The sequence below is a fragment of the Parasteatoda tepidariorum genome, chromosome 2 (genome assembly GCF_043381705.1).
Source record: "Parasteatoda tepidariorum isolate YZ-2023 chromosome 2, CAS_Ptep_4.0, whole genome shotgun sequence".
Lineage (NCBI taxonomy): Eukaryota > Metazoa > Arthropoda > Arachnida > Araneae > Theridiidae > Parasteatoda > Parasteatoda tepidariorum.
Window position 1 is genome coordinate 95646037 of NC_092205.1, and position 27195 is coordinate 95673231.

At 28.1% G+C, this 27195-nt stretch overlaps 1 protein-coding gene across 1 annotated transcript in view; it reads right to left on the reverse strand.

Annotated features, from left to right (window-relative positions):
- Positions 1-21684, reverse strand: part of LOC107450423 (histone cell cycle regulator-like protein) — a 47973-nt gene extending 26289 nt beyond the window's left edge. The window contains exons 1-12 of the mRNA XM_043051599.2: positions 21358-21684; positions 19010-19072; positions 16492-16602; positions 13629-13719; positions 10744-10838; positions 9961-10056; positions 8212-8294; positions 8066-8143; positions 6040-6207; positions 3816-3866; positions 827-883; positions 596-666 (exon numbers count right to left, since the gene is read on the reverse strand). Of these exons, the coding sequence (XP_042907533.1) occupies positions 596-666; positions 827-883; positions 3816-3866; positions 6040-6207; positions 8066-8143; positions 8212-8294; positions 9961-10056; positions 10744-10838; positions 13629-13719; positions 16492-16602; positions 19010-19072; positions 21358-21394 (1001 nt within the window). The 5' untranslated portion in view covers positions 21395-21684. The remainder of the gene's footprint in view (positions 1-595; positions 667-826; positions 884-3815; positions 3867-6039; positions 6208-8065; positions 8144-8211; positions 8295-9960; positions 10057-10743; positions 10839-13628; positions 13720-16491; positions 16603-19009; positions 19073-21357) is intronic.
- Between the last annotated feature and the right edge of the window lie 5511 nt (positions 21685-27195).

Sequence of the window (27195 nt, forward strand, 5' to 3'; positions counted from 1 at the left end):
CAACTTTAACCAAACTATCAAATATTCCAAGGATTTACTTATATTTTTATTTTATTTTTTTAAATTCTCTATTTTTAAAACCACTGAAAAAAAAAGTCTGAACTTGATCTCCTAAACACTCAGCAATACGAAATCCATTATCATGTGCAAACTTTTCATACAGTTGGGGTAAAAGAAATCGAAAGTGCTACTGAATATATAGAACAACAAGAAGTGACACCAGCAATCCTGTTATCTCTGAAAAAATGGCAAAACATTGCAGCAAAAAATGCCTAAACAAAATACAACAAGAAACAAATAAGGATTTTAAGCAAGAACTCCTAAATAAAAGTATGAATTGGATGTAGTGCATGTGTATGTATAATTTTTGTATTTTAAAATAAACATTTAAGCCTAATTAATTTTGTTTTCAAATATAAACTTAAATAATTTTGTATTTTAAAATATACATTTAAACCTAAATATTTTATTTTATCTGTAATTTTCTCTCGAACCAAGTTTATTGGTTAGTCTAGGTTCACATTTATTTAGATAATCGAGACTCTATTGTGATTTTCAAAAAGAAGTTAATGTAGCTAATGAAACTTCACACTACCATGATATATCAAGAACAGAGTTAGAAAATAAGTCATGAATAACTACAAGTGGCCTTTTCATTGATGTAACCTAGAAAAAAAATGAAATACATTTTAACTAAAATTACTCAACATTTTCATTTAGTTATTTTTATATTACTTGCTATTTATATTAATTAGAAATAAGTATGATAAATGTTGTAACTTTCAAATTAAATCAAAGGATAAATTTTAAAAAAAATATATCTCACCCAAACAGAAAGAGAACGGTCTCTGCTACCAATAGCACAGCAACAGAAATGTTCAACCTGTTCAAAAATACATTATTTAATAATTAAGAAAAAAAATCTATTATTGGTTTAAAACTGTTTCTTATTATTGTTGGTGCATTCTTATAGATCAAAATTATTGTACAGTAGGGAACCGATTATCCGGAACGTTCGGGACTCTCGCTATTCCGGATAACTGATTTTTCCGGTTTTCTGAATCGCTACAAAAGGCAGTTTTTTTATTGTTAAACCTAACTAAAAAGAAAAAAATATTTGGAAATAATCTTAAAAAGAGGAAAAATCGATGAAGTAATATACTAATGATTATTTCCAAAATGATGGTAAGGTAAACATCTTTCAAAATAGAAAGAAAAGTCCTAAAATCTTATGAGGAAAAAAACATTTTTAAAAAAAAATGGCAGAAAAATTTATCGAATTTCGTTCCGGTTTTTTGGTTTTCCGGTTTTCTGATTTCCGGATAACGGGTTCTGTACTGTATTTTTAAATTCTCAAAGATTTCTTAGGCTGTCATCAATATAAAATTGGTAAAAGTAATAAATTTATATTTTACCTAAAAAATATTTATTTATCCTTTATATAAAGTAATATTTGTTTATCATTAGACCACAATATATTTCTCGGCTATAACTGTTTTGTGACTCTGATTATTATTCAGTCTTAAAACAAAAACCGGTGTTACTTTATTATAAAGTAATCCTTTAATATTACCTTATTTTGTAACATTTCACAATGAAAAAATTTATAATGGTGAACATTTCCCAATTATTAAACACTAAGTACAGTGCATAAAAAAATAAACAAAACACCCNATATACTAATGATAATTTCCAAAATGATGGTAAGGTAAACATCTTTCAAAATAGAAAGAAAAGTCCAAAAATCTTATGAGGAAAAAAACATTTTTAAAAAAAAATGGCAGGAAAATTTATCGAATTTCGTTCCGGTTTTTTGGTTTTCCGGTTTTCTGATTTCCGGATAACGGGTTCTGTACTGTATTTTTAAATTCTCAAAGATATTTTACCTAAAAAATATTAATTTATCCTTTATTTAAAGTAATATTTGTTTATCATTAGACCACAATATATTTCTCGGCTATAACTGTTTTGTGACTCTGATTATTATTCAGTCTTAAAACAAAAACCGGTGTTACTTTATTATAAAGTAATCCTTTAATATTACCTTATTTTGTAACATTTCACAATGAAAAAATTAATAATGGTGAACATTTCCCAATTATTAAACACTAAGTACAGTGCATAAAAAAATAAACAAAACACCCTGAATAACTTTTGATCTAATGATTGGATTTTCAAGTACTACGACTAAATCTTAATGGTTCGAGGACGTCATGTCAAATAAGCTAATTAATTAGTGCAGAACATATTTTAAGTTGCAAAATCAGACACAAAAATGTACTTTTTCTGAATAATCAAGCTGCCCCCATCGTACAAGGGGGGTGGATAGCCCAATCTCAGAAGTATAGATCCAATAAATTGGTCAGAAGAATGGACCAAAGTTTGAATCCCTAAATGTTAATTTTATTTTTTGCTTATTTCAATTATAAATTATCACATAATTTTTAAGCGAATTGAAAACATTTTGAGCACATTTATATAATTCATTTATCCAAAAATAATTCCACACAAAAAATTATTGTTAATAATAATCCATTTTTTATTTTTTTTTATTAAATAACAATCGTAAAAATTCTGAATCGCAAGGAATACAAAGTTTTAAATCAGTTTAAAAAATGTAATTTTATACGACAAAATACAAAATTTGAACAAAATCAGTAGAATAGTTTCTGAAAATCAATTTTCTTTACATTTTTTTTCAGGAATTATTTGACCAATTTCATTCAAATTTTATATTGTCATATAAAGTTACATTCTTTAAAATGATATTAAAATTTGTATACTTTGCAATTCAAAGTTTTTCTGAGTAATATTAAACAAAATAATAAAAAATAAGAATTATTAAACATCATTTTTGTGATAAATTTTTCTTTTAGATAAAGTACTTTAAAATTATGAGCAAAAATTTTTCAATTCACTTAGAAAGATTTTGAGAAATTTCGAAATATGCAAAAAAAAATAAAATTAACTTTAAGCGATCCAAATTTTGAACCGCTTTCCCCACAAAACTATTGAAACATATTTCTCAGATAATGAACTAAATTTTGGGGGTCAGAAATCATAATCTGTAGATAAAAAGGCCTCTTTATTTAAAGAAAGTACATTTTTGAATCCAACATTAAAATTGAAAATATTGTTTGCACTAATTAATTAGCATATTCGTGGTGACACCCTTGAACCATTAAGAATTGATTTTCAATATATGGAAATCCGATCTTTAGTTCAAAAGTAATTCAGGGTGGGATTGTTTTGTTTTTTTTTTTAAAAAGTTTTATGTAAAACTGTTTAGTCAACAGACACCATTAAAATAATGGATTATTTTTGTAAGATTCTTTGCACTAATCTAAATGATTTCTTAAAAGAAAAGTATTTGCTGAGTTTTTATAGTGATCAAAATTAAACAAGAATTTAACAAATAAAATTAAGGATAAAGTTTCAACGGTAATCCAGCAAAATAATTAAGATTTAAATTTTATCCTATTTAAATTGAGAACTAATTCTACACAACCAAATGTGTGTTAAGATGATAAAACACTGAGAAAAATTTCAATTGAATACTTTTTATTTTTTAAAAAAGCAAACATCGGGCACAAAATCTGTGAAACTAAATTTGTGTTAACATAATAAAACATTTTAGTATCTTTCAATTGCATACTTTTTATTTTTGATAAAAACAAGTTGTTACAACAAAAAACAACAAAAAATTATTGCTAAGGAATCATAGAGATTGCTGAGCGTATGGAGTAGGAGGGGGAGCACCTTGGTAGTAACAAATACCATTAATCAATCTTATTTGAAAAAAATTATTTTCTTACCTTCTCAGAGTCTTTGGATATTTGAGTGCAAAGTATATTAGGATTAAAACGCTAGAACAAAGAAAGAAAAAAAAAACAACTTTAAAAGAAAATTTGATAAACAGAAGTTCATAAAATAAAAGATAAAACAAAAATAAACTCTTGGGCAAATAATTTAGAGATTTCTATAATAATTTTAAACCACATTCCATTTGCAAGACACTTTTATATCTCATCTCATAAAGACATTCAGTTACTGAGGCTCAATGAGTTTCATTGGTTATTGAGACAATATATTTAAAATTCTTTAGCATGGTTTCTATCTTTTCTTTTGGCAAATTCAGACTGAAACTTTGCCAATAACTTTTATAAGTCAGTGAATACTTTGAAAAAAAAAATTTAAAAAAAAATAAATAAATAAATAAAAAATATACCAGTAACAGTAAATTAAATTTGCCAATTTTCTGAAAAAATTGAGAATCTTTTGTTTCTATTTTCAATAACAAAGGCAATAACATTACAAGAAAAATCTAACAGCCCCATCTAGCAATAATTGCAACATCAGCAGGCGGTAGCCACACTGCTCACATTACCTTAACCCAGTGGTCGGCAAACTTATCAGCCAAGGAGCCAAATATGAACATTACAACAATTTTAAAAGAAATTGGGAGCCAAATCTGATTATTTTATTCTGCAACTTTTATTACACTAAATAAGTAGTACACTAAATGAAACTAAATTTCATACTCAATAAATATTTATTAATGCGAACAATGTGCTTGCATCTCCTTGGAAAGTTTGAGTAAGTCAGGTTTGTATGTTGTTGCTTTTAATTTTAGGCATGAATCCAAGTTCTCATCAATAAGACGACTTCTCAGTTTACTCTTGATAATGTTCATGCTTGAAAAAGATTGTTCTCATATATCGTAGAACCAAAAAGGGAAAGAACAGCAAACGCTAGCTTTTTCAGCTGATCGTAAGAGTCAGGAATACTATTCCAAGCGTTGAAAATGATCATGTCTTCTTTCTCCTGGTCATTCAAAGCAGACAACTTGTGTTGTGAACTAAGATCAAAATTTTTCTTCTCCAATTCAACACAAAGACGTTCGAATTTAGAGCGCCATGTCTCCTTGTTTTTTAAATCCAGCAATTGTATTTAAAGCTACCAATGTCAATTTCAAAAAGAGAAAATTTCAACTCGGTTATCGTAGCATTAAGAGGATTTTTGACAAATGCTGAAGTTGCTCTGCTGTTTTCTTACCAAGTTTTTCTTAAATTAAAATATTATTGCGCCTTCCGTGGATATTTGTGCCAGAGCCACACTTAAGGAGCCAAAGAGCCACATGCGGCTCTGGAGCCGCACTTTGCCGATCACTGCCTTAACCACACTGTTACATAAAATAACTAGGTACTTAATGATACTTAAGAGTACTTTCATAGCTACTTAATTAATGATATTTAAAATAACAATGTCTTATACTCTATTAAAAATTTCCATGCTAAATATGAAACCTCCATAAATCACGACTCATAACAAATGAGTTTAACATTATTTCCTCCCTTACTTAAATTTAAATTCCTGAAAGCAGATATTGACTAGAACACTTTTAGGATGGAGCATGGATAAGAAAAAAATGCAGTAGATTTCACAATATAAAATCAATTTTATAATTGTTTCATAATGTACTAAATATTTTATACATAGGGAATTTTAGGGTTTTTTTTAATCTTCAAAATAAAAAAGATGGCAATATTTCCCACATATGATTAACATGAAATGAACTTGAAATCTTATGTAATACATTTACTCATAATTTTGAATAGGCATTTAACTCATCAAAAATAGTAAAAAGATTTCATAAATAATTTAAAAAGAGAGTTAAATACTTTAAAAATAAACTGAACATTTCAGAACAAAAGAAAATTTTTAAACTGATTTTTATAAATGAGGCTCGCTTCATTATGTTTTAGTAATATTTATTTAAATACTCAAGCAAGCAATAAAAATCTGTCCAAAAATTCTATTTATAATAGGGATTTTTTTTAGGAAATTTTCTAAAATGTACAAAAATTAGGAGAATTTTTATTAAACCAGTCGACCAGGAGAATCTGGCCAAATCCAGTAGAGTGGGCAGTTATTTTAGTATTATAATGAAATAAATTTTCCATATTACACTAAAAAAAAATCATTAAAGGAATTTTTTTATTCCATGAATAGCAGTCAAACAAGATTAAAATAACTTACAACACAAGTTATAGCTTTCCTATGACCTACAAAGTCCCGGTTGGCTTTCCATCCATCTCTCTCAATAATCTGAGCTGTAGGCCCAGAGTTATTCATGGCATGGGCAGAAACCAAATAGCGGCCATCGGGAGACCAGCTCAACCGCAAAACATGGGTAGTCCCACCACACTGAAAAGAAAGAAAAAAAAACACCATCTATTAATAATTACACAAGTAACTCCATCTCTCATGGGCAATGCAGGATTTTTTATTAATTATGTGATGAGGAGTGGTCTATAAATAATATCACTAGTTCACAATATTTTTGACCTTTATCACAAAGTGTCACACTTCCTTGTACTCTTCTTAACATTTATCCACACTATATTTCATAAGTATATATTAGCACTTCAGAAGCGAAAGATATGCGACAGGAGTAGAATGAAAAGAAATTTAGTAACTAGTCAACAGGACTAGAAACAAAGATATAACCAGTCCTTATACTATTTCATTGGTCTGTTTTTGTTATCTATAAAACTTTTTTTACAAAAAAAAGGTTAATAAAATGAATTATGCATAAATCACTAGTCCACAGGACTAGAAACTAAAAGATATACTGTTTGTCTAAGATAAGTACTCTGATCGCCACTAAGTATGCGGCAGTCTGGTGCTATGGAAACAAGAGAGCATTTTAGGGAGGGTAGCTTCGATGAAGAGGTCTCCTTTTCTCTAGCCGAAACCAGTCCTTAAGAGGGACCCCACACCCCTACTCAAAATAATCATACCTCGTTACCATAGTCACCGCCACAGCTCCAGACGAATGTCTGGCAGAGTACCTATCTTAGACCAACAGTAAGTAGTCCTTACACTATTTCACTGGTCTGTTTACATTATCTATTAACCTTTTTTTACAAAAAAAAGTTAATAAAATTACAATACAGAGAACGTATGAACACAATTTTGATAAAATATGCTATTTTGTTTACAAAAAAGAAGAACAAATGCAAATATTGTGAGGATAGAGGGGTTTCATTCCATAACAATTGATATATAGAATGATCTGAAAATATTCCAAGGAGCCAAGGAGTGGAGGAGCCTTTTTTTTTTTTTAGCATTAAAGGTGAATAAATGAAGAAATTAAACTAGATACATTACTTCAAAAAAAAAAAGAAAGAAAGAAAGAAAGATGCATACAGAAAGAAAGATTCTGCAGATTAGAAAGACTATCTGCAATTCCTGCCTTACAAACGAAAATTTGCTGAAAAAACTATAAAATTTTATAACAGTCTTTTAAGTTAATTTAAAAATGCTTAATGGGGAAAAAATCATTATTATAACATGAAAATTTCAAAATGTAGAATTATTAATTCAAAGTGTCAAAAGATTTAAACCTCTTACTCTTACAAAAATTTTAAATAGCCTTTTTTTTTTAAACAAAACATTAAAAACAAAGGGTTTTTAAAAAACTTAAAGATGCACACTGTAACAAAAAAAAAAGTCCACCCTGAATAACTTTTGATCCAATGATCAGATTTTCACATTTTAGGGCTCATTCTTAATGATTCGAGAGTATGACCTTAAATATGCTTAACTACTTACACTACACTTTAAAATACACTAACTTATTTACAATACTATTTACAGACAATATTTTAAGTTACGAAATCAGACACAAAATGTACCTTCTCTGAATAAACATCCCTAAGTGTTTTTAGAAGGGCAGCCATTCTGCTTGCCCTTTGATTCCCAGATTGCCGCTACCCCTATATTTTGTGGGTCAGAAATTTGAATCCGTCAAAAAAATGACATGTTTATTCTGAGAAAGTACATTTTAACGCCTGATTATGTAGCTTAAAATATTGTCTACACTTATTAATTAGAGTATTTGAGGTCACCACCTCGAGCCATCAAAATTTAGTCCCAGAATGTGATGTTCTGATCATTAGGTCAAAAGTTATTAAGGGTGATCCTTTTTTTTCCCCTTTGGCCCACTGTACATGTTCTACACAATCAGATAAAGGATTAGAAAGCAGATAAGAATTCTTACTTCAAGGAATGGTTCAGTAATGACAGCTTCTTGCTGCCAATCGTGTGTACGCCACACCCTCAATGTTTTGTCATCAGACTGCAATGAAAAAATAATTTAGTACCTTATCTCATACAAAATATGACTTGAATACACAAAATACTTACCTGAGATGCAATATACTTTCCAACAGGATCCCAAGAAACGCCTTTAACGAGACCACTGTGACCTTTGAGAACAGCAATGATTTCTACAAAAATGAAAAATATAAGTTTCTTTCCATGGCTATCAAGAAGGAAACAGGTTTCTTCCAATTCACTTTTTCAAATGCAAATAATGGTTATTAAAACAATTTTTTTTAAACAGTTTAGAATTGCAAGCTAGTTTAAATAAAGCCATTTAATATATCATTCTCGAATAAATGAAAGGCAACAATGAAAAGTAAATTGAATAAATTTCTTAAGAAATTGAAATGATTGTTGTTTTATAATTTGAACTGAAAAAAGGTTTTAACTGGGCTTGGTCTCATGATTAAATTTTCATAAACTTTTTTATTACTTTCATACAAGTAATAAAAAATTTAGTTCAGTTACTAAGCATAAAAAAATTTATAAAAATCTGTTACTTCTGTTCGGTACTTTTGCTTTGTAAGGCTTATACAATTTTCAAGTAACTTTTATTTAGATAAAGATTTCAATTTTCTTTGTTCAGACATCCGAGTGGCAAAACTACAAAATTTGGTCTTCACTTGAAGTATATTATGAGCTCTCATCATATAAATCATTATAAAATGATCAAGAGATCTTTAGGTTTGATATCAGAGGGTGGAAAATGAAGCCTGAAAAAGAGAATATCGTTCAAAATGCAGCAGTTGCACATGAGAGTACAATAATCTCACCGAACCCAGCTCAGTAGACACACTTACAAGTATTTCATCAAACATGTAAAATGATTGGCGCTTTCATACACTATGGACCGAAGTTAGGTCAAAATAGATTATTGAATGAATTGTGAAAACGTTGAATAGAACAATGTGAAACGCTTTTGCATAATACGTTACGAAAATCAACATGGTAAAGAAAAAAATCTCACTTTGGAAAAAGGAAAATTAAGCACTATTTAAAAATACCTAAAGAAAAAAAGTACCTTTAAGGGCTTTTAAAAAACGAATATCGAAAATAAGCACCTTTAAGCACTTTCTAAAAACACTATGCACCATGATATACTATGTAACTAATAAATAAGTATAATTTGAATACCAAAAAAAAAATAATAATTTAAAATGCCACAACATATTTCCATTCTGTAAAACTGCTTCTATAAAGATGCCACTGTAATTATTTCTTTTCAAAAATTTTTTGGTTTAAATAACAAAAATATTATGCCTGTTTTATTCTGAAATAAAGAAAACTTAAAAGCTAATATGAAAAGCAACATTCAACCTAATCAGCCTGACAATTTTTTAAGCTCATTCAAGAAACCATACTTAACATTTTACACATACGTTTAGATTACTTAGAAACATATCATTCATTAAACAATGAGCTTGATTAATTTCCGGCTGTTTGCAATAAGCCCTGATTAATGAAAGCTTATTGTAATAGCCTTTTCAAAGGCTTATCACAAAGTTTTAATTAAGTTTTGAAACAACTTAATAAAAGATACGTACTAATAATTAATAACAGGAGCACCTAAATAGATAAAAATGTATTAACATTCTATTACCTAATAAGAAACAACTACCACACATTTTATTTATGTTGATTAATATCAAAAGTGTAAATATCAATAGAATATAGAGCATTATTTTGGATTTCAATCAATTAACATCATGAGCAAAGATATTATGTTAATCATTATTGATTAACGAAAAGAAACAAATGTGCCTTTAACAGAATAAAAATAAGAAACAATACCTTGCCATTTTAATGTGTTCCATATGACTATAGTATTATCAACACTACAAGATGCCAGCCAAGTATCTCTGGGAGACCAAGATAAATCAAGGACATCTAAATAAAGACGAACAATATTTTAATAAAATATTCTTGATTGGCATGTTATTACTAAAATGGATAATAAACATTAAATCAATTAAGTCCAAAGTTCGTAGTTTTTTTTAATTAGCCTACAACATATCAAACAAAAATAATTAAATTGAATATGTTACAAATAAACAAATATGAGTGCTGTAGCAAACTTGTAACAATGCTTTATTTCTGACAAATTGAGTAAACAGTAGAATTTGATGACATGAGAGAACGGTACTCGAACTGTGAACTTAATTCAAGTGTGTCATTCAAGACAGAACTAAAACCAAACATGCTGATAAAATTGTGCATTAGAGTATTAAATAGAATTAAACAGTAAGTCTGAAGTTTTCCTGAAACATCACCAGCTGATTCTTTAGTATTTCTCTTAACATAAAATTGCATATGATTAAAAATACTTTAAAAAAAAAAAAATTTAATTATAGCGCTCTGTTTAAGTAAATGGACTAAAATTTTAAAATATTTGAATCCTTTATTTATTTAAAAAGACTAATTATTATTTAGAGTTATTTAATAGACATAGCCCTCATAAAAAAAATCATTACAAAAGATATAGAAATACACACTAACTGAAATAACAAGCATTCTAAAAGGAAAAAAATATTCTCTAGTAAAAATATAAAATAAAAACATTTAAAAAATACATACCTCCAGAGTGTCCCCTTAATGTACTAACACATCTCCAATGTTCCACGTTTCCCATTTTCCCATTACTTCCAAATGCTGTAGAGCCAAGACCATATCTATTGCATACAAAAAGTGGTTTACTTCATTTTCATTAAAAGTTTAATAAATTAAAACTAAAAGTAACTAAAATTACAATATCACAAAATTGGATCAATGATAGGAATAGACATTATTTTAAAAGAAACCTACTTTGTCTAAGACAGAGGGGGGAAATGCAACAACAAAAAATTGACAAAATGGATGACATAGAACTAATCAAAATATAATTGTAAATATAGTCAATCTCAAAATATAGTTGTATTCTTTATGCAAAAAAAAAAATAAATAAATAAATAAATAACACTGGTTATAAATACCGTAAATGGAACCCACAGGATATTTTGCGCTTAAAAGGTTGTAATTTTTACTATCTCCCTAAATGGGAACGCATAAAAACCTTTTTCTTTAGTTCCTTAAAAACTATCCTGGACTTAGAAAAAGTCTCAGAATTTTTTGCACCAAAACAACCACTCACCTACAATTAGATAAGAGGAAAATGATCCTACATACCTCATTTTTCTGGTAAGAGGGCAAGAGGAATCAGCCTGAACCCCAGTTGTATTTTTAAAAAAAGGGTACTTTGGGATTATCGCATCAACTATTTTTGTAATTTGGGATTATTCTGTCGACCATTATTATCAAACCAGATATTATCGCTAATAGGTAGCTTCTGCCCCAATAACTGCAAGTTTTATAATATTTACTCTGTAATCCTTGAGTAAGTTAGTTTTCTTAAGCGTATTGCAATATACTATATTTTTTACTTCGCTGCAAAATCATTCAAATTTGGGGTTTGCCTAGCACTGAAGAGCAGTTGTTTGCGCTTTTGTAGTTATCAAGGAATTTTGGTTGGCGAAATGATTTATAATATTATATATAGTTAAGATTTAAGAATAATTCAATGTGTAATTATTAAAAAAAAATAGAGGTTTTTACTTTGTTTTGATTCTTTTCATTACACTTTATTACATATTTTTACAGTTACAATTTTTTAATATTATTATTATTTGGTAAATTTGATGTGTTTAGAATGTTTATTTCAGAAATTGCTTTTCATTATGATGGCGCCAAATCATTTGCGCAGTTTCGAGAGGGTTGTCAGGTCGACAGGATAATCCGAAAGAGCTAAAAAATTTAATACAACTTTTACAATACTCTTAAATTTTAAATTCAATTTCTATTTTAAATAAGGCATTTTTAAACAATAAAACTTTTTCAGTCTCCCACAATAGAGTTAATTATAAAACAGTAAATATTTTGTTTACATAAGCCTTTCCACATTTAAGAAATTTTAAAAATTATTTTTCAAAAAAAAAAGAAGGAAGAAACATTAAATAGTAAAATTTTATATGTACTATAACTTTTCAAACTATGAACAAAAACATTGTGAAATCTTCAGAATTCAAGATAATGTATTATCATTTCATAATCTCACAATTAAGCAAGTGGCAGTTAGTTAACAACTGTCAGTTATAAATGAATTACATTCCTTAGCTTTCTATTATCTTATCTATTATTTCAGTCATCTTATCTATGGAATCGCAACGAGTTAAATATGTAAAAAAATGATAATGCAAACTTGAAATTTGCACATCATAAGAACAATGCATTAAAAATATCATAATTCGAAAAACCTTGTGAAATGGTGATAGTAAAATGATAAACACCATTAAAACTGTGATAGAATTGTCACAAATCGAACATGTCATAATGCTAAGAAAAATTCGTAATTTGCATGACATAATAACACTGTATTAAAAATATCGGAATTTGAAAAACGGAGTATAAAAGGTAACTTCCCAAGCAATAACTTCCAAAAAAAAATATCAGTCAACAATGAGAAATTGTGACAGAATCGTCATAAACACATTTAATATTTCAAACACATTTAATAGTGAAAACTCAAATTCAAACTTTGAATGTTATCATAAAATTAATTATAATATTATATATAATTATAGTATATAGTAATAATAGCATATAGTAAAAAATACATCATAGCATTAAATACATCAGAATTTGAAACAAAAAAACTGTGTGAAAAGGGTTGCAAAATAATAATTTCAGGAATCATCAAATTATCAAACAACACTTCAAAAAGTGATAGCTCAAAATTGAAATTCATCTTTCATTCAAAAAGGCAAACAGAGAGGCCCGCCCTGCAAAAGCCCTGCCTAGAAAGAACCCTGGATGTAATATTTAAAATTAATAATTCAAATACAAACTTTCTATAGTCTCATTTAATAAAATATGTCATTTTTCATATTGAGAATAGTTGATTACTTCCAAACAGGAAGAAGCCTATTTTTTGGGTTAGTATTTTAGATAAGAAAAAAAATTTTGCTAACACAATATATTAAGAAAAACATCAATGGTGTGGTAGAAGTTTAGAAACTGTTTAGAGCACAATCCTTTAAATTACAGAGTAGAAATTCCACACTTTGGAAAAAGATATTTTTAGAGCTATTTCAAGCAATAACTTTGATTAAGCTGCACATATAATTAAAGGTCAAGTTTCTTATTTCATTCAGATAAATTTATCGATGTTGCACATAAATTTATCAATAATCCAAACTCATAAAATTACTGCTTTCTAAAAAGTTTAACCTACTTTAAGAACGATTTGGAGCCAAATTATTTAGAAAAAAAGCACATGTAGAACAATTCATAGCAAAACAGTCGGTGTTATAATAGTTTTGAAACTATTAAAACAAAAATCGTACCACTGACCAACAAGGCAAAAGAAAACTTTGATAAGTTTAATTCAAAAACCAAAATACAATAAAAATAAATAAATATCAACTTACCTTCCGATTTGCCATATCATTAGAACCTTGTCATCGCCACAAGAAGCTAAATATTTTCCACTACCAGACCACCGGACACAATTTACACAAGCTTAAATAAAAAGATTCACAACTTTAATTTCAACAAAAATATTTTAGTATCAAAGCGTGAATGTAAATTTAATACTTCTATTTTAAGCAGAAAAAAAAATTTAAAAACACATACTATTCAGTTATAACAGCATTTTTAACAGTCACCAGTTTTTCAAAAATGGAAAATTGTAAACCATTAAAAAAAAATTTTAATTAATTCAATTATACCATCAGAATCTCATCCATTATATCATTAGAATCAATAATATCATTAGAACCAATAATATCATTAGAACCAATAATATCATTAGAACCAATAATATCATTTGAACCTTGTCATCGTCACAAGAATCTAAATATTTTTCACTACCAGACCACAGGACACAATTTACACAAGCTTCAATAAAAGGATTTAATTTAAAAACTTTAAATTCAACAAAAACATTTTGGTATAAAAGTGTGCATGTATTTTACTATTTCAACTTTAAACAGAAAAAAAAATTAAAAAACACTTACTATTCAGTTATAACAGCATTTTTAACAGTCACCACTATTTCAAAAACTGAAAATTGTAAACCATAAAAAGAAAATTGTAATTAATTCAATTATACTATTAGAACCTCATCCATTATATCATTAGAATCAATAACATCATTAGAATCAATAATATCATTAGAATCAATAATATCATGGAACCAATATCATTTGAACCTTGTCATCATCACAGGAATCTAACAATTTTTCACTACCAGGACACAATTTACACAAGCTTCAATAAAAGGATTTAATTTAAAAACGTTAAATTCAACAAAAACATTTTAGTATAAAAGTGTGCAAGTATTTTACTATTTCTCTTTTATGCAGAAAAAAATTTTTAAAAACACATACTATTCAGTCATAACAGCATTTTTAGCAGTCACCACTTTTTCAAAAACTGAAAATTGTAAACCATTAAAAGAAGATTGTAATTAATTCAATTATAAAATTAGAACCTCATCCATTATATCATTCGAATCAATAACATCATTAGAATCAATAATATCATTTGAACCAATAATATCATTAGAACCAATAATATCATTTGAACCTTGTCATCGTCACAAGAATCTAAATATTTTTCACTACCAGACCACAGGACACAATTTACACAAGCTTCAATAAAAGGATTTAATTTAAAAACGTTAAATTCAACAAAAACATTTTAGTATAAAAGTGTGCAAGTATTTTACTATTTCTCTTTTATGCAGAAAAAATATTTTAAAAACACATACTAATCAGTTATAACAGCATTTTTAGCAGTCACCACTTTTTCAAAAACTGAAAATTGTAAACCATTAAAAGAAGATTGTAATTAATTCAATTATACTATTAGAACCTCATCCATTATATCATTCGAATCAATAACATCATTAGAATCAATAATATCATTTGAACCAATAATATCATTAGAACCAATAATATCATTTGAACCTTGTCATCGTCACAAGAATCTAAATATTTTTCACTACCAGACCACAGGACACAATTTACACAAGCTTCAATAAAAGGATTTAATTTAAAAACGTTAAATTCAACAAAAACATTTTAGTATAAAAGTGTGCAAGTATTTTACTATTTCTCTTTTATGCAGAAAAAAAATTTTAAAAACACATACTATTCAGTTATAACAGCATTTTTAGCAGTCACCACTTTTTCAAAAACTGAAAATTGTAAACCATTAAAAGAAGATTGTAATTAATTCAATTATACTATTAAAACCTCATACATTATATCATTAGAATCACTAACATCATTAGAATCAATAATATCATTAGAACCAATATCATTTGAACCTTGTCATCGTCACAAGAATCTAAATATTTATCACTACCAGATCACAGGACACAATTTACACAAGCTTCAATAAAAGGATTTAATTTAAAAACTTTAAATTCAACAAAAACATTTTAGTATAAAAGTGTGCATGAATTTTACTATTTCTATTTTTAACAGAAAAAAAAATTAAAAAACACATACTATTCAGTTATAACAGCATTTTTAACAGTCACCACTTTTTCAAAAACTGAAAATTGTAAACCATTAAAAGAAAATTGTAATTAATTCAATTATACTATTAGAACCTCATCCATTATATCATTAGAATCAATAACATCATTAGAATCAATAATATCATTAGAATCAATAATATCATTAGAACCAATATCATTTGAACCTTGTCATTGTCACAAAAATCTAAATATTTTTCACTACCAGACCACAGGACACAATTTTCAATAAAAGGATTTAATTTAAAAACTTTGAATTCAACAAAAATATTTTAGTATAAAAGTATGTATGTATTTTACCATTTCTATTTTAAACAGAAAAAAAATTAAAAAACACATACTATTCAATTAAAACAGCATTTTTAACAGTCACCACTTTTTCAAGAACTGAAAATTGCAAACCATTAAAAGACTAATTAATTCAAATTATTTCTAAAATGAAGAAAAATTTCCTACTTTCTTGAAGTAGAAATTTATTTGTTATTCTGAAATAGTTGATAAACCTTTGATAATTGAGTTCCTCGGAAATTTTGTCTGAACATGCCTAGGATTACAGTTTCCCTGAATAAATAACGCGAGGATTTGAAAACATGTGTATTGTAGCACATGATTTAGCAAAAAGATACAATCAGTTAGCAATTAACAAATTTTTATTGCCCATTTTTTACAGTTAGTCACCACTCTGTGGCAAGTGGAGATTGTTAATTTTGTGCTATACTATACTGGTATATATAAATCATAATTACCTAAATGATTATCCATTTGACACAAAACCTTTGGAACGTTTTCATCTTTTTCATCTGCTTCTTCGACCACAGGAGACATGTTCCATATAACAATTCGACCAGTGTCCATACCTACAATTTTCAAAGACAGTTTAGAAATTATAATGAAAACATATTTTCTTATTTCTGTGGAAATTTTAGCATGAATGAAAAAAAAAAATTAGAAAAAAAATTATGAAAATAAATAATAAATTCAATAGAAACTTTTGTATCAATCAGTAACACAATGGAAAAATTCTAATTTTCATCTTCAGAGCTCAAAGTAACATATCTCAGGAATTTAAATGTTGCACTGAGTAAGTTTGCAAGTTTAAAAGAGGCAATGTGTTTAATATTACAAAACTAAAAGAAAGTAATTATTATGTAATATTAAACATGGTAAACAGTTTCTTCAAAATAGAATTTAAAAAAAAAAAAAATAATAATTTTTTTCTAGAGAACATGTTAGTTGTCTATACTCAAGCTTAACATCCAAATAAATTTTTGAATATGGAGTCCTAATTAGTCAGTCAGATATCAGATAAAAAATAAGTTAATTCAAATCAGGAAACACCAAAAAAAATTACTCTAAATAACTCATGGCGGAACAAGGCTTCCTTCATTATGTCTATACGTAAACTACATATTTAATCACTTTTAAATATACTAGTTTTTAAATAAATGTGAAACTAAACAGGCTTAATTTTAATATACTTATTAAACAGAAAATTATTTTGTGTGCTACTAATGAAAAATTATAACTTAAAAGTTTCATATCAATTTTATCCACATTTAGTTTCTGATTTATTTCATCTATCACTCTACTTTGAAGAAACTTCATACAGTCTACTTTAAATACTAATTTACATACATCCCTTTCTAATAACATTTCTGCATTACACCTTCAATATCAATGAAATTTGACTAATGAAAATCATACCCTTAAGAATTTAAATACATTCCAAAATAATTATTTTAGATTTAAATATAAGATTATTTTTTTAAAAAAAGGGTGATAAATACTGGTGATTCCTTTTTTAAATAAAAATCAAGTGATTTAGAGCAAACAATATAATTTATAAATACAGAGAAAGCCTTGTCTAAGTGATGAAAGGATTCATGATTAGCTGAGGTGTGGGCAGCTGTCTATGAATGTTGTGTAATAGAATTAGAAACTGCATTTTATTCGGAACAAATTTATAAACTGATAAAATAGTAAAATGCTAATTGAAAAAGTCTGGCATGATGCTAATTGCCAAGTTAGCATCAAGCATTTTACCAGGGCAATCGGATAAAATTTGAATATTTTCTAATTATCCTGATATTGTTTATGCTTATTCAAGAGAGCCTTGTACCTTTAGAAAAATTATAAAACATAGGCTATTGTCAGAGTTCTAATAATTGGGAAAATGTGCTATAGTCTATTTTATTACTCAAAAATTTATTAACTGGATTGCACCTTTGGCAAAACTTTGAATCCGCGCCACCTGAAAAATTTTGAAGTAAAATTCCAAAATGTACACAATTTCACTCAATATTTACAGGGATTGCAATGGATAAGAACAAATTTTATTATTATTTTGCTGAGATAAAATTTTTGAAATAATTTTCTATTTTTGGGAAATAAGAAATTATTATTTTGTCTCGTAAGTTTTGCATGGCACCTTGAAACTATCGCCTTATGAAGGGCTCAATTTTGCATAGATTTTGTTATAAATCTAAATTGTTTTTCATTTTCTAAATAGTTATTGTTAAATCATCTAAATTGTTGTTAATTTTCTAAATAGTTATTGTAACAATTACAAACTTTCACATGGTTTTTTGCTGATTGCATAGCTTTTTTTTTTTTTTTACATAGATTATTATTACAGCAGGTGAATTATGAATCGCACATTTGATTAATGACACTTTCACACATAATGTTCGATTTGTGCTGCTTTTGTAGTAAATTCACATGGTTTATCGATCATCTTTTCTGTATTTATAGGAATAAATTTTTACATATTTAAATTTAATTTAGTACAAAATTATGATTCATGAATCTAGAAAAGCTGATGCAAGCTATCACCAATCGACTTTTTATCATGTTTGTTAGAATTTGCGCAGGTGTCATCAGAAATTCTTGTAGTTTCTCAACAACTACAGATTATTACATGGTTTTTTGAAATCCCCAAAATCCTGAATTGGACATTATTAAGTCACTGATGTACTTTGAATTACACATCTGAATAACTTTTTTACACGGATATTCGATTCACACCCCTTTAGTAGCAAATTCACACGGTTTTCCTATTGCTTTTCGGCTGTTGGTCATGTATATTAACATTCATATAAGATTCTTTAAAATTAATAAAATATTTTTTAATTCTATTCTTAAATAACACTGAAAACTTTACATTTATTGAATTGAAATATCATTAATATTTTTATGCAAGTTAAAATTTTTCACTTCATTACACAAATCAAGTAGATTTAAAATAATTTAAACAAAACAAAATACCTTGTCCACCTGTAGCAAACCGTGACCCATCTGGATGTATATCTACAGAAAAAATTGGATGACCTGAAAAATATCACATATTAAAGTACTATTTATGTATTGTCAACACAAAGGGATATGAAACAAGGGGATCATTTGTATCCTCTGGAAATCAATTTGATAAAAAATCTTAGTTGGCTATAACAGTTATTAATTTTTCTTTCATTTTAAATAATTATAAATCACATTTTTAATGTCTTAATCAAGAGTAAATAATTATGATTAACTAAATATAAACAATAAAATTATACTAGAGCCATAAAAAGGAATATTGAAAACTTCCGGTGAATCCCTTAATGTTGTAATATGTTGTTGTGTGAACAAGCTTTATATTTTAGGAAGTTTTAAGATTGAGATTGTATTTAAATTAAGTTGTAATTTTATCATTTATAAGATTCTTCTGTATTTTTTTAAATTCTAAGAGGTAGTGAGCCATTAATTGATTAAAAGAAATAACATTAATAAAGTGTAGTGGTTGCTATATTTTCAGAGCTTTTTTGTTTTTTTATATTTAACATAAAATTAAAAAGACTTACAAATTGAACGGCCCATAGCACAAGTCCTATTACAAATAGTACAATTACAATATAGGATAACAAACTTTTTAAGCTAAGATATCAAAATAAATAAAAATTAGTTACCAGCAAAAGTTTTGTTACAAACAAATTTTAACCAATATAGTTAATCATATAAAGATCACTTTTTAAATTTTTTTCTTTATACAGCTAACCATCCATTGAATCTATTCTGATTCTCATAAAAAAGATGCAAAAGTTGTATTTTTCAATTCTATGCTATAATTAATATTTTTTTGTTAATTAGAAGATATAAAAAATATACATAATGTGTTAATTAAAAAACACTAATGCTCACAGTTTCTGCTTTTGTGCTTATGTATAGATTTAATTAACATAACATATATAAATATAGCAAGATTTTCTTGTTATAAAATTTAAAAGCTGTTGAAAATGTACTTTTTTTTCTTGTCAAAATTTGTGCTTGTTAAGTAAGATTTTATTTAAATTACTGAGAAAATATCTGATACCTACCTTTAAAATTTTTTCATAAAATTTTAACTTATTTTAATGAATATTTTCCCTTGTTATATCCCCCCCTCTGAAAAAATTTTTATGGGTGGCTCTGGACAAGATATCAGGGGTCTGTCTAGGTTTTTCTGATAGGTATCTATTTTGTGAAAATTTAGACATAATTTGTGAAAATTAAAAATTATATTAAAAAATCAACACAAAAATGCGGTAAAAATATGGATTTATCGTTTCTTATGAGATACAAAAATAAAATTTTCAGAAAAAGTATTTTGTAAACTACCGTTTTTCTTTAAGTTGAAATTGTGAAGGTTCCGCTAAACGGTAGCAAGTTCGGCCTGGACAGACCAATGGATATTAACCACAAATACAACCACTATGCATTTAAGGTTCTAAATTAGTACAAGACACTAAAAGCATGCTTAAAAGGAAAAATTTGGGAGAGGTGTAATTAATTACTGTCAGCTATTATAAGAGCTAACTAAAAGAAAAGTTTTTGACATGACAGGTCAACCCTCTACTCTACTTTAAATTACTTTAAAACCGTCACAGCTCTAAAAAACTTAAAATTTATTCCTAATGGCAAGAAAAGAAGATAAGTGTATCTTTTAATCATAAAATATAATTTATGTTAAGCTGAATTCATAATTACTTTATAAATATATTATTAACTACTTCATAAATACACTTTAAAAATATACTATTGAACGAATTTTCCTTTTTTTTCAGTTTAAAACTAATCACTGTACAGCATATAAACATATTGATCTTCTAACAGTTTTCCATTGTTATCATCATAGATGAGCATATAGATAAAAATAACGTTTTTTATAAGTATAAGACATTTCTATCCCTCTGCAAGGAAAATTAAATTTATATCTACGGAGAATTTCCATTCTGTATTTTTTTGATAACATAATGTATTCCATTATTAAAACTAACAAGCTAAAGTGTAAAGAAATGATCCATTTAATAAACATACCTCAAATGTTTGTTTTTAAAAATCATAAGTAACAAAAATACAAATAAAGCAAAAGATTTTATAAATAGAGCATAAGAGAAGAGCTAATATTACAGATACAACCACCAGAACAAAAAAAGCCGGGACGGCATACTGACAACATTATTCGTGATAGGCAATGTAAACAAAGCAATTCCCATAATACTAAATGTCAGGCTATCTAATTGAAGGTACAAATGACAACAATAAAAAATATTAAAAACTATCGGAACAATTGTAAGCAACTGAAGATTCCCAATTACCATCGTGAGAGATCCAGTTAGGTTTCAATAACTTCATTTTAAAATATGAGAACAGGTAACGATTCAATAAAATCAATAGTACACAAAAAGTGAACTTTTGTAAAATAACATAAATCTAAACAGCATCTACAATACTATTAAAACCAGCAGTTTACTTGGTGGACATCTTATTTATTTTCACTTATTTAATACACGGAGCGCAAATCATAACCTCATCGAGTGAGAATAATATTGTTAAATTAATAATTTCGAAAGAAAGAACGGATAATTTGCTTGCAGAGAAGTTTAGTTGTCAAAAAAGTAGACCTGCCAAACTGAAGAAAGTACAAGGAGGCTTGATCAATTAGATAACAGAATAAGAAAGCTATAAGCAAACAAGTTCAACTTTGATTTGCCTGCACATGCTTAATCGTCAGAAGCTATTTAAGGACAAACCATGTGAAACGTCTGGTATACAGCGGAGTGGAAGACAACGATATATTTATAATAAATATAAATTAATTTATTGTGCAACAAAGACTTTTTTTAGATTGATAGCCAAAAACCTCGGAACTGGTGGGGGTCTAGGGGCTTATTAAGCCGGGTTGCATTTAATAAATAAAGGCACTCAGAACCTTCTAAAATTACAATTTCTTACTCAATATTTGTGTCATTGAATTTGCAATTAAAAAATAGAACATTTATTTGTTTCGGAATTTTAAACAAAAGATCTTTAGGTTAAAACTGCAACAATTATACATCCCTCCCCTCACCCCCGTAGNGGAGGAAAAATGAAGATCGCAGCCCGTTAGCAAAATCCGTTCGAAAGCGCGAGGTTTCAGGTTTTCCCTAGGAGTAGAAACGTGACGTCAAAGTGACGTCATTTTTCTCTTCCTAGCTCGTTCGAAGTCTGCGAGGTTTGAGCTCCGTCTTGACCTTTCTCTCTCCTCCACTTCTCAGTTGTATAGGAATGTATTACGTTATTTTCCCCCTTCTTAATATTTTTCTTATTTAACTGTCAAAAATATTTTTTTTAAATTCCCATGATGCTTTCCTTTAGAACTATGTTCAATGTAATCTTCAGTTCCATATAGTTTCCTAACTTAAAAGTTTTAATCGATTTGAAAATCAAGAAAGAAACCAACGTACTTTCTTCTTCTGTGACTGTCCACACGCTAATAGTGAAAACATGCAAAACTCTGCTCCACGCCAGTTGTTGCGCATTTTGATCACCAATTTTTGATTTCTAAAATATATTCTTTATTCTCAAAAATACAGAGAAAGCATGAAAATAATGTAATAAAGATTAATAAAGAAAAGAAGGAAAAAAATTTTGAAATAAAATATTTTTAAAAATATTTAAAAAGATATTTTATTTAAAAAAAATTATTAAAAGCCGGAAAACAAAATAAGGAAAAGATATAATTTCGTCATCAGCTCACGCGATTATATCCACAAAAAAGGAGTGCTTTCTAATATTATATTAATATTATCCAAAGCAAAATCTATCAATAGTGTTGGGAGCAGCCAAAAAGACTGAAACGAAAACAGAATATATTAAGTAAAAAATATACGAAATAAAACATATTAAGCGAAAAATAAAAATAAAAAATTCTTAAAAAATACAGAATAAAATACAAAATTTAATCAATAAATACGAATGATAAAATATTAATGATAAATAATAATGACATAATGTACAGAAAATGAAATGCAAGAAAAATACAGTAAAAAAATACAAAACGTAACCTATAAATAAGAATTATAAAATAATAATGATAAAAATAATGGTAAATAATAATGATAAAATGTATATTCTGTATTTTTCTTGCATTTTATTTACTATTTTCTGCTTGATATGTTTTATTTCGTATACTTTTTCTTGATATGTTCTATTTTCGTTTCAGTTTTTTTGGGTGCTCCTCTAACTATTATATTGATATATTTTGCTTTGACTATATTAAAATAATATTAGAAAGCACTCCTTTTTTTGTAGATATAATAGTATGAGTTGATGATTAAATTATATTCTCTCAGTTTTTTGTTTTCTGGCTTTTTAACATTTTTTTTAAACACCATAAAAAAAATTTTATATATTCAAAAATATAGTGTTTTAATAATTTTTTTTCTTCTCTTTTCATTAATCCTTATTACATTACTTTCCATGTATTTTCTATATTTTTAACTTATTTCATGAGTTCTATAGAACTCATAAAATAAGCTGCAAGTATATAATTTTGCAGCTTAGGCGCAGTAAATAAAATCTATTGTTTTTCTTAATTTTTTTCGTTTTTCCATAGTTTCTTTTGATCCTTTTGCCTTTATTATGCTATATATACGTACATATATATGTGTGTCTATATATGCTGTTAGAGAGGGAGCTCCCCCCCCCTAACTCTTGAGATATTTCCGTGTCTGGCGCAAAACCATTATCATTAAACTTGATTTCATTACTGAGCAGTTTTAAAGTTTCATGTAATACTCTGCATTTGAAATCATGTTAAATGAACGAGTACATGATTATTGAAATTTGTTTATTTTTGTTCAAATAATTATAAGACGAGTATCGCATTCTTATCCTTCAGCATGCTTTTTTTGTATTCTCTATGCGGTACTTTTAATTACGCCACCCTAGAGCTGCATAATGGGTACCTGGCGATGGTTTGAGAAACATCAGAGGATGATTCGGAGGCATACATACGTCACATCTCGTTTATTTACAGGATGGACACATTGACCCACCATCCATCCATCCGCTTAACGTAATTTTAACGTTGAACCATAGCACATTCAATCTCCGATCCAGTACCCCCAGAGGTTTTGATTTGCTATGGGAACTTGGAGGACTTTGTAACCACAGAAGTTTTAGCGTGCATCAGTCACCATTTTGTACATGCAGAGTCTTCGGCCGACGGGGATCGTCATCTTGTTTGAAAAACTATCAAAAGTATTTAATTTGAAAGAAAAAAAATTTACATTTCAGATTTTTCCTTATTCTTCGCAGGATATAAAAAAAGATTGTTTAATAATATTTTTATAATTCGTTTAATATGGATTACATGTTTTTTCATACCTTTATATAAGATTATATGCCATTTCAAATTATTCATTTGAATAAACATACCCTAAATGATGGCGTATTTTGATCTAAGGTTATTTTCAGAATTCCTACCATTTTTTCTCGAAATTAAATGCATTATTTATTTTATTAAATACGATTATTTCTTTAATAAATATATTAGGTTGTAATTTATTTTTGAAAGAAAATAAAGTTGTTTGAAATTCTAAAGAATTCGAAACTTCGACTTACAATTTTAAAAAGTATAAAAGTCTTATTAATTTCATAAATATAAAGAAAGATAATCTATGATTTCATGCACAAACAGTGAAAAGTAAAATCATGAACCTATGTACGAGGGTTGCTATTTATATTTCTTTGGCAACAGTAAGTGTTGCTAGGTGACCGCAGACGATTTTAATCGAAAGTTTGATATTTTTAAACATAAATTCAGCAGACGATTTACCATTATAGCTTCATTTGTGTTGTTGACAGTAAAGTGGGTATAATATGAAAAAAAACACAACTACTTCCATTCCGAAAATTTTACTAGGAATAATATTTATAACTTTCGACGTGGATTGTCAAGACAAGAGTGCTTCGATGAACTTAATTCTTTATTCAGCGATAAAGCGCCATCCTACAGCACTGTAAAAAATTGGTATAACGAATTTAATCGTGGTCGATGTTCGATCCAGGACGAATCCCGTGCAGGTCGTCCAAAATCCGTTGTTGTGCCAGAAAAGATCGATGCTGTGCGTGAACTGATAAAGCAAGATCGTCATGTGACATACCGTGAGATAGAGGCGTCTTTGGACATTAGTATGACTAGCATCAATAAAATATTGCATGAACATTTGAGCGTAAAAAAAATTTGTTCGCGTTGGATCCCGCATAATCTGACAAACGCTCAAAAAAAGGCTCGTGTCGATTGGTGCAAGGAAATGTTGGAAAAATACGTTCAAGGTACATCAAAGGCTGTGTATAACATCTACACAGGTGACGAATCATGGATCTATGCATATGAGCCGGAAACAAAACAGCAATCAACTGTATGGGTCTTCCAAGACGAGGCAAAACCAACAAAAGTTGTTCGAGGAAGAAGCACATCGAAACAAATGATTGCCTGTTTCTTCGGCATTAACGGTCATGTGGCAACAGTGGCGTTAGAGCAACGCAGGACGGTCAATTCTGAATGGTACACGACCATTTGTTTGCCAGAAGTCATCGGAGAAATTCGAAAAAAGCAGAAGAACAGGCGAATCATTCTTCATCATGACAATGCGAGCTCTCACACATCGACTCAAACAAAGGCATTTCTGACGGAGCGAAAGATCGAACTGATGGGTCATCCGCCGTACAGCCCTGATTTGGCACCCAATGACTTCTTCTTATTCCCACACATCAAAAATAAATTACGTGGACAACGATTTTCGACCCCCGAAGAAGCGGTTGATGCATTCAAAACGCATGTTTTGGAGTTACCTCAATCGGACTGGAAAAAGTGCTTTGAAAATTGGTTCAAACGCATGCAAAAGTGTATTGATCATCATGGAGAATATTTTGAAAAACAATAAAACCAATTTCGATCCTACATATTTGTTTTTTCATTATTAGGCCAGAAATATCAATAGCAACCCTCGTACTATTTAAATAAATTTGATATACGAATATACTAAAAAGTTATTATTTGAACCTTAATAAAAAACAATTAGAACAGTACACATATACAAATGTATTAATTGATTTAGTGCAAACATTTGCTTACCTCCTAAGAAATGAATTTATTTAGCGTCTTCTTGCTATGCAAATAAAAGCTATATTGGGATTAGGAATTCTTGATAACGCAATTTATTCAGAGAATAATAAAATATTTTTAAAAAATGTTGGCATCTGGAAAAGTTAGTTTTATTAGAAAAAAATAAAACATACTTTCCTTGAAACATTTATCGCAAAAGATCCAGAAATGCGCAATGTTGAGTTAAGCTACTTCTCAACGTTAGAACTATCACAACTCTTTGAATGTTCTTCGTCAGTAGAAAAATGATCCCGAACAGGAATTTCTTCAGATGTGATGCAGGTGGTCATCGGTGGGTGCTGAAATACTCTGGCAGCAAGATCGGAAATATCCAGTTGGTGATTAAACACCTCCCAGCAAAGACTTTGTTGCAGAATTTTTGAGAAATTCGTCGTTTCTAAGTAAGTGCGGTAGTGAAGAAACACTCCACCAGCATTGCGCATTCCACACTTCTTGTTCTGACAAGGGTGGTGCGAAACAGGGGGTCAATTGTCTCCTTCCAGCGAACTTAAAAAATCATCGAGAAGAGCTGACTTCCGAAAAAACAATTTTATTCTTAAGAATGTTAGTTTATTTTTATCATATGAAAAGTATAAATTGCATTTTAAAACATAAAGGCGAGGTTGCAGGGTGATGTTCTCTTCTAGTCGCACTTTACAATCTACATCCTGTTGCGACATTTTTTTCTCGGAAAATTCTCTCAAGTATTTTTATTTGTGTCATATTGAAAGTTATTCAACACCCCTGATGTAGTATCAGGGGATACATATATAAGGATATTCCTACTCCATCGATTTCACACAGTTAGTGATGCATGGTCACTTTCTCCAGATTCAAATTTACGATTGTTTGCAAGATGTGATGCAATATTAAAATAAAACTTTATGTAAAACGTTGATTTTTTAAAAAATATAAGTCTAAGTCTTTTTTTAAATTATTTGGAAGAAAAATGGAGAATGTTGTTTTGATTTGTTGTAATGATTATATTTATCTATGTATACTA